Source organism: Theropithecus gelada, chromosome 11, assembly GCF_003255815.1.
Source record: "Theropithecus gelada isolate Dixy chromosome 11, Tgel_1.0, whole genome shotgun sequence".
NCBI lineage: Eukaryota > Metazoa > Chordata > Mammalia > Primates > Cercopithecidae > Theropithecus > Theropithecus gelada.
Window position 1 is genome coordinate 80,806,240 of NC_037679.1, and position 8,856 is coordinate 80,815,095.

General features: G+C 53.3%; 1 protein-coding gene across 2 annotated transcripts in view; it reads left to right on the top strand.

Moving 5' to 3' along the window:
• Positions 1 to 1,858: 1,858 nt before the first annotated feature.
• The window catches only part of ORAI1 (ORAI calcium release-activated calcium modulator 1), a 16,452-nt gene continuing 9,454 nt past the window's right edge, over positions 1,859 to 8,856 (top strand). For both annotated transcript variants that reach the window (XM_025402217.1, XM_025402218.1), the window contains exon 1: positions 1,859 to 2,430. In XM_025402217.1, the coding sequence (XP_025258002.1) occupies positions 2,113 to 2,430 (318 nt within the window). In that variant the 5' untranslated portion in view covers positions 1,859 to 2,112. The remainder of the gene's footprint in view (positions 2,431 to 8,856) is intronic.

Here is an 8,856-nt window from a genome sequence, read left to right on the forward strand (position 1 = left end):
AAAAAAAAAAAAAAAAAAAAAAAATATATATATATATATATATATATTCTGGCCGGGCGTGGTGGCTCATGTCTGTAATCCCAGCACTTTGGGAGGCTGAGGCAGGCGGATCACCAGAGGTCAGGAGTTCGAGGCTAGCCTGGCCAACATGGCAAAAATCCGTCTCTACTAAAAATACAAAAATTAGCCAGGCGTGGTGGCGGGCGCCTGTAATCCCAGCTATGCAGCAGGCTGAGGCAGGAGAATCGCTTGAACCAGGAGGTGGAGGTCGCAGTGAGCCAAAATCGCGCCATTGCACTCCAGCCTGGGCAAGAGCAAAATTGTCTCAAAAAAAACAAAAACAAAAACAAAATATATATACACACACACACACAAACACATATATATAAAATACTCAATGAAGGCTTTCATTTTCCTGGAATCCCTCAGCATAGCACTTAGTTGCTCAGAAGACACTTGCTGAATGGGTTTGAAGATTCACAGGTTTAAAAAATATCAGGAGGCTGGGCACGGTGGCTCATGCCTGTAATCCCAGCACTTTGGGAGGCTGAGGCGGGCGGATCACGGTCAGGAGTTTCAGACCAGCCTGGCCAACATGGTGAAACCCCATCTCTACTAAAAATACAAAAATTAGCAGGGCATGGTGGCGGGCGCCTGTAATCCTAGCTACTAGGGAGGCTGACGCAGGAGAATCGCTTGAACTGAGGAGGTGGAGGTTGCAGTGAGCCCAGATCGCACTCCAGTCTGGGCGACAGATCTAGACTCCGTCTCAAAAAAAAAAAAAAAAAAAAAAAAAAAGAACGAGTAACCGGTCACCTCAATACGTATCAGATGCTGGTGAACACAGGTGGACAAAGTGGTCAACAGACCAAAAATCCCTACCCTAAAAAAAGAAAAGAGGCCGGGCGCGGTGGCTCAAGCCTGTAATCCCAGCACTTTGGGAGGCCGAGACGGGTGGATCACGAGGTCAGGAGATCGAGACCATCCTGGCTAACACGGTGAAACCCCGTCTCTACTAAAAAAATTAAAAAAAAAAAACTAGCCGGGCGTGGTGGCGGCGCCTGTAGTCCCAGCTACTCGGGAGGCTGAGGCCGGAGAATGGCGTGAACCCGGGAGGTGGAGCTTGCAGTGAGTTGAGATCCGGCCACTGCACTCCAGCCTGGGCGACAGAGCGAGACTCCGTCTCAAAAAAAAATAATAAATAAAATAAAAATAAAAAAAATAAAAGAAAAGAAAAACCTCCTTGCCCTGAATCCGAGTATTTTAAAATTAAAATTGCAGCCCCCGCACTACCCACCTCCTTCAGCCCGCTTTATTTTTTCTCCACCTTTTCACCTTCTAAACTATTATAAAATCGACTCATTGGTGTTTGTGTGTCTTCCCCTACAGAATGCAGCCTCCAAGAGGGCATGGAATTTTGTCCATCTCGTTCATCACCCTACCCAGCCTCAGCACCTAGACCAGTGTTGGCACCCAGTGGGCGCCAAATAAACACTGACGGCTTGAACTCTAGACCTCGGCCGCTCTTTTTCCTACAGACCTTGAACCACCTTGTTCCAAAGGGGATATTGGCCTCAGGAGGCGCCCAGAGGTGACCTCAGGCGGCCCGACCCAGGAGTCCAAGCTCCGGGAGCAGGGCCACAGGAGCAGCTGCGGAGAGGGGCGGTGCCAGGAGCCGGAACGGGCAGTCGGGCGCTTCCTGGAAGAGGTGCGGACGGCGGCGAGCCAGGGACCGTGGGCGGTGCCGTCTGAGCGGGCGGGTCACGTGACGCCCACAACAACGCCCACCTCTTGGTGGGCGGGGCACAGGTGGGCGGGGCGCATGCAAAACAGCCCAGGGCGGCGGCCAATCGCGGCGCGCGCCGGGGGTCCCAGCTCCGGGGATCCGCGACACCACCCTCGCGCAGTCTCGGGTCGCTGTAGCCTGGGGGCTTTTGCCAGCGGCGCCGGGGGCCTGTGTGCTGGGGCAGCGGGCGCTCCCTTGACCTCGTCCTCCTCATCCTGTGCGGCCGGCCGGGTGAGGCCGGGCCCGCGTAGGGGGCAGGCGGCGGCTGCCTCCGGCGGAGGTGCCTCGCGGCTCCCGGGCGGGCCCGCGCCTCGGCGGCGTGCTCCATGCATCCGGAGCCCGCCCCGCCCCCGAGCCGCAGCAGCCCCGAGCTTCCCCCGAGCGGCGGCAGCACCACCAGCGGCAGCCGCCGGAGCCGCCGCCGCAGCGGGGACGGGGAGCCTCCGGGAGCCCCGCCGCCGCCGCCGCCGCCGCCGCCGCCGCCCGCCGTCACCTACCCGGACTGGATCGGCCAGAGTTACTCCGAGGTGATGAGTCTCAACGAGCACTCCATGCAGGCGCTGTCCTGGCGCAAGCTCTATTTGAGCCGCGCCAAGCTCAAAGCCTCCAGCCGGACCTCGGCTCTGCTCTCCGGCTTCGCCATGGTGAGCTCGGGCCACCTTGTCCTCCCCTTTCTGCTGTCCCGGCTGCTCCCTCCCGCAGCCCCGACGGGGCCCACTGGGGAGCGAGCTGGGCGAGCCGGGCGGGCCGGGGTGAGGGGAAGAGCTGTGAGAAGCCGTCGTGAGCGCTGCGCAAGGGGCAGAGGTGCTGCTGGACGTGAGCACTAGTGGGCGCCGAGTACTCCGATCTGGGGTGGTGACAAGCCATACCAGAGTCCGGGCTTTGGGGGCTTGGGTGCCTCCACATGGACTTGCCTGCCCCAGCAAGAGTGGTAGATGCATCCCGAAGTTAGCTCTGTAAGAAGCCCGCCCCACGTGCGTTCAGTGGGGAAAGAAGGGACTCAAAAACTAACCCAGCTGGGGGCGTCAGGAGGTGGGGACGAGGACCAAGACCTTGAGCTGTCTTGTGCCCCCGCACCCGAGGCCGGAAGGTGTTAGCTCTGTTCTTTTATCAACTCGTAGAGGGGATTTCCTGACACCCCTTTTCCACCGCATTTTCCGAGAGCCTCAGCCTGGGGGTTTGACAACCAGTCCGCACCCTCAGTTTTTCTTCCAGAAACTTGCCACTGAGTCACTGAGTGTGAGGGAGGAGAGAGGGACGTATTCCCGTTGAATGGGCTCTTTCTTTTTTAGTTTTTCTTTTTTCCGAGACGGAGTCTCTCTCTGTCGCCCAGGCTGGAGTGCAGTGGTGCAATCCCGGCTCACTGAAACCTCCACCTCCCGGGTTCAAGCGATTCTCATGCCTCAGCCTCCTGAGTAGCTGGGATTACAGACACCACGCCCGGCTAATTTTTGTATTCTTAGTAGAGACAGGGTTTCACCGTGTTGGCCAGGCTGGTCTTGAACTCTTGACCTCATGATCTGCCCACCTTGGCCTCCCAAAGTGCTGTGATTACAGGCGTGAGCCACCTCCCCCGGCCCAATGGGCTCTTTCTTGATATAGGGGATAGGCTTGCTTTCCTTCCCACCATCCTAAGGAGCTGGAGTGGGAAGCCTCTGAGGTGTGGAGTGGGTGAGGCTGCCGATGGGCCTGAGAAGTGGCTCTGGGGATACCCTCAGGCTTGGCATATTGAAGTTTCTCCGGAAGCAGGGGACTACATAATAACTACATTATTACCACTTTCGGTGATATCAGCCTTTGTGAACGGACTCTGCCCCCGCCCCCCAGTTCTGTAGACCAGAGCACTCCTGCCCCCGCCACCAGTGAGCTAAGCCCTTGGCCTTGAGGGAGGGAGTGGCTGCACCCTTCGTGTTTTCTTGGGAAGGGAGTGTGTCTGGAACTCTCCCTGCTTTGCCTTGCAGCAGAGCCTGAATTTTTTAAGGCCCAGAGCGTGCTGGGCCACATGGAAAGGCCAGGAGATGGGGAGTGGGCAGCAGCCCTCCCTGCTCAGCTACTTGCTGCCTGTGTGACCTCAAGCAACTCACTCTCCCTGTCTGGGCCTCAATTCCTGAATCGATCAAAGAAGGCTGCTACTCCAGAGTTTCTGTTTGGGAATAAAATTGAGGGAGCCCCTGAGAGGAGATCAGGGAGTGTGTGTGTATAGACAGCACTCTCAGTTTTAGTTTAGACAGCACGGAATTCTGCTCTGTTAGTTTCAAATCCTGAGAGACCAGGTTCTGCCTCGTGCCTGAAGAATCTCTAAAAGCAGCCGGCATTTACTAAACACTCACTCAGTGCTAGGTGCCTTATCTCCTGGGCTTATTCCTCAGCAACCCTCTGTGATGGTTTTGTCAAAGGGCTTTCCCAAGACTGCACAGCCAGTCCCGTGGAGCAGGATTTGAACCCGGGTCTGTTAGTGTTCAGAACTTGCTCAGGCACTTGTACCCATTGCGGTGTATAGGAACTCTGATTGATGTCCAGCCAGGGACATGTTAAGACAGGCCTAGGAAATGAAAAATAGGGCAAAAGAGTTTCTTTTAAGCCAAAGAAAGTTTTATAATTGGTGGTGGGCGGGGAGCTACCAGCTGTCAGCTTTTCCCTGCATCGCTCCGGGTTTAAGATAATGGTTCCCCCTTTTCTTGTGGTCATGAGTTTATAGCTGCCCCAAGCTCCTTCTCACTCCTGAGGGGTGAGATCCAGATGAATGACATTTTCCTGCCTTCTCAAGTCCCCTCTTCCTTTCAAAGACAGGCCTCAGGCCTCATGGTCAAATGTCACCTCCTTCCTCTTGCTAAAAACAGTGTGAGGAAGTCAGGAGACTGGGGCAGCCAATGGCTTGGAGTGGGCTTTGGCCCACCCTGTCTGTCTCTTGGGGACTTTTCTTTTCCCCTTCCTGGGTGGAGAAGGCTTGCCGGCTCTGCTGATGGAATCCCCAAAGTTCTGCAGGCAGGGAAGGACCAAACCCCAGGATACTCTCCATTCTGCCGTTACAAGAGGGTAACTGCATGTGCCATGAAGCTGGAAATCTATAGGAGGGATGGGATTGGGTGCAGGGTCTGACCATGCCCCACTCCCACTTAGACACCCAGCCTGTAAGTGAGCTTCAGAGAGGAGAGGGTGCCAGCAGCCCCAACACCATGGTAACAGAGCGACAAGTTTCCTGAATTACTCTCCCTTGGCCTGTGAGTCAGCATAACTGCCTTCCTGCCCCCAGAGGGCTTCCTTCCCAGAGACCTGGAAAGTCAAGGGATGGGGTCACCAGGTGAGATTGAGGGAGGGTCTCCCACAAAGCCTGGAGGGGATTGAGAGGTTCCCCACTTCACAGGTAGAAGGGCCTGGCCAGGTGGCCAGGAAGTGTTGGGGATGGCCGGTGAGTGACCTCAGGCAAGAGGCTTTACCTCTTTGAGGCCAGTTTTCTTTTTTTTTTTTTTTTTTCCTTTGAGACGGAGTTTTCTCTTTGTTGCCCAGGCTGGAGTGCAGTGATGCGATCTCCGCTCACTGCAACCTCCGCCTCCTGGGTTCATGCGATTCTCCTGTCTCAGCCTCCTGAGTAGCTGGGATTACAGGCACATGCCACCTCACCCGGCCTCTCATTTTTGTATTTTTAGTAGAGACGGGGTTTCACCATGTTGGCCAGGCTGGTCTCAAACTCCTGACCTCAGGTGATCCACCTGCCTTGGCGTCCCAAAGTGCTGGGATTACAGGTGTGAGCCACCGTACCTGGCCAAAGCCAGTTTTTTTTATGTGTACGGAGATGGCACATATCCTGCTCTCCCATGGACTTGCATGAAGATTCATTTTGAGACCAGACCGGTCCCATGAAACACAGAGGAATTTTCAGGGTCTGATGACGCACACCTTGCCTGGACCCTCTCTGATCTGCAGATGAGTTTCTTGCTCCAGACAGCATTTCTAGGAACGGCAAGCCTCAGGTGCGCCATCCTCCAAACTCCAACGAGAGATACAAAGCAAGACGGCCTGGATGTAGTGTGGGATCAGCATCCTGTAGAGCTCCTCAAGCCCACAGTAGTCTTGTGGGCTTTGAATCACGCCCTCTGTGCCTCAGTTTACACTTCATTGAGAGGCGGCCAGCCTCAGCCTGACCGCGTCCCCTGCAGGACTGGTGAGCATATGTGGCGATCTCGTCTGCTGGGGAAGGCAGGCTGTAACATTAGCCTAAGCAGAAGATAATTGGGAAGGTCAGTCTGCTGCTGTAAACAAAATGCTTTCCATGACCTGGGATCAATTATTTTTGGATTATCTGCCTCCTCAGTTCTCTGCCTGCCAGCAGCACCCTTTTGTTCCCACGTTCTAGAGCTGGTTCAGAAGTTGCCTGTAATTTCTATGAAAATGAGTTGGAAGGAAGGACTCAAATCATAAGACACTGAGCCTCTGTGACGTGTTCCGAGTTCAGGGACCATGTAAATGAGCAAGAAATAGCTATTACTATTCTTAGTACTGATCACCGATAGTAATTATTATTGCTGTTGTTGATTGGGCTGTTGCCGTAGGCTAGATGGTGCCCCACGTAGCATGTTGTGTGATCTTCCTATAACCAGGTGAGTATAGGTGGTCACTGAGAGGAAAGATTTGCCTATGGTCACCTGGCTGGGAAGCTGCAGAGCCCTGTGGCTGTGGTGTAGCACCCTTGCTGTGGGAGAGGAAGCATCAGAGAGTGTAGGAGAACAGAGGTGAGAAGCTCAAGCAGAGCAAGGTCAGAACAGACACCTGAGCAAGACAAGTTGGTTCAGATCCCAGCTCTACCTCTTATAAGGGCAAGACCTTAGGTAAGTCATTTAACCTTTCTCGGTCTCAGTTTCCTCATCTTTAAAATGGAGTACAGCCGGGCACGTTGGCTCACACTTGTAATCCTAGCACTTTGGAAGGCCAAGGCGGGCGAATCACCTGAGGTCAGGAGTTGGAGACCAGCCTGGCCAATATGGTGAAACCCCATCTCTACTAAAAATACAAAAATTAGCCGGGTGTGGTTGTGCATTCCTGTGATTCCAGCTACTCGGGAGGCTGAGGCAGGAGAATTGCTTCAACCCGGGAGGCAGAGGTTGCAATGAGTAGAGATCGCACCACTGCACTCCAGCCTGGGCAACAAACAGAGTAAGACTCCATCTCAAAAAAAGAAAAAAAATTGCAAAGCACTTACAGTGTCTGACCCAAGTATCCCAGATACTTGCTTACCCTTTTTTCCATGGTGTTAGGGCTACTAAGGGTTAACTGAGTTAAAATAATCTGGTTCTTGCTGAGCCTTGAGTGTGGTGGAGTTAGGACTTGAGAAAGAGCCTTCAAGTCACAGGAAATGGCAGGAACAGTTAAAGATGAGAAATGACAGGGCCTAGGGGAAAGGTACAGGGGCTGTGGTTGGGGTTGAGGGTCTTCAGGAAGTAGTAGAGAACGGTGAATTTAGCCAGGCAAGATAATGGAGGGCCTTGATTGGGTGGGAAATTTGAACTCTTGGATCGGCAGCAGGGAGCCATTGAAGGTTTTAGACAGGAGTTACATGATGAATTCTATGATGGTGGTGGTGGTGGTTGTGGTTACTGTTTACTGAAATCCTGTCATGCCAGGCATGAGCCTGAACGCTTTTCTTTCATTCTTACTGAATCCTCACCATAGCTCTTAAAAGTATGTACTGTAAACAGGAAAACGAAGGCTCCTAGAGGTTAAGATTCTCCAGCTAGTAGCATTCAAGCTCTGGTCTGTCTGGCTGGGAGCCATTTCCACTTTACCACCCTCTGGTTTCCACCACCCATGCAAGTTGTTAACTGGGCCTTTGAGATCTTCCAGACGTGAGACTCTGCGTGCTGGATTTGCACGCTGGGCTATGGAGAAAGGGAATTATGCTGTGTTCCCCAAGGGGAGGGTGCTTCCTGCCTAGCAGAGAAGACGTTTGTAAAATTTCACAAGTGCCTGTGGCACATTTTTGGAATTTTGACTAAGAGCAGTGTTGAGCTCCACTGACTGCCCGGTCCCTGGCTAATGAAGGATAACTCTGAGTAGGTTTCTAAGACAGCCCTAAGGTAATCAATGTGGGGTGGGGGTGAAGGGTAGAGTTCCTGTAGAGAAATAAAACTGAATATAAAGTTTAAACACTGACAGCAGGCCAGGTGCAGTGGCTCACGCCTGTAATCCCAGTACTTTGAGAGGCCAAGGTAGGAGGATAGCCGGAGCCTAGGAGTTGGAGACCAGCCTGGGCAACATAGGGAGACCCCGTCTCTACAAATAATAAAAAAAAATTAGCCAGGCATGGTGGCAGATGCCTGTGGTCCCAAGGACTTGGGAGGCTGAGGCAGGAGGATCACTTGAGCCCAGAAGGTCGAGGCTGCAGTGAGCTGTAAGGGTGCCACACTCCAATCTGGGTGACAGAGTGAGACTCTATCTCACAACAAATAAAATAAACATGGACAGCAGATTTCTCTCTGATGGGGTTTCTAAGGGTTCTTTAATATGATCTCTGGAAGGAACATCTCAGACTGCTAAGACCACAGACTTTTCTTCAGATGATAATCTTGTGGGACTATTATTTGATAGCCCTCTTTGGGGATCAGTGATGTCACCCAGGGGTCAGCTGGCTTTTTGTGGAAAGGAGCCACCAGGTCTCAGTGGTAACTCTTCAACTCTGCTGTTGTAGCTGGAAAGCAGCACAGATAATAGGTGAGTGAGTGGGCATGGCTGTGTGCCAATAAAACTTAATTTACAAAAACTACTGTCGGCCGGGCGCGGTGGCTCAAGCCTGTAATCCCAGCACTTTGGGAGGCCGAGATGGGCGGATCACGAGGTCAGGAGATCGAGACCATCCTGGCTAACACGGTGAAACCCTGTCTCTACTAAAAATACAAAAAACTAGCCGGGCGAGGTGGCGGGCGCCTGTAGTCCCAGCTACTCGGGAGGCTGAGGCCAGAGAATGGCGTGAACCCGGGAGGCGGAGCTTGCAGTGAGCTGAGATCCGGCCACTGCACCCCAGCCTGGGCTACAGAGCGAGACTCCGTCTCCAAAAAAAAAAAAAAAAAAAAAAAAAA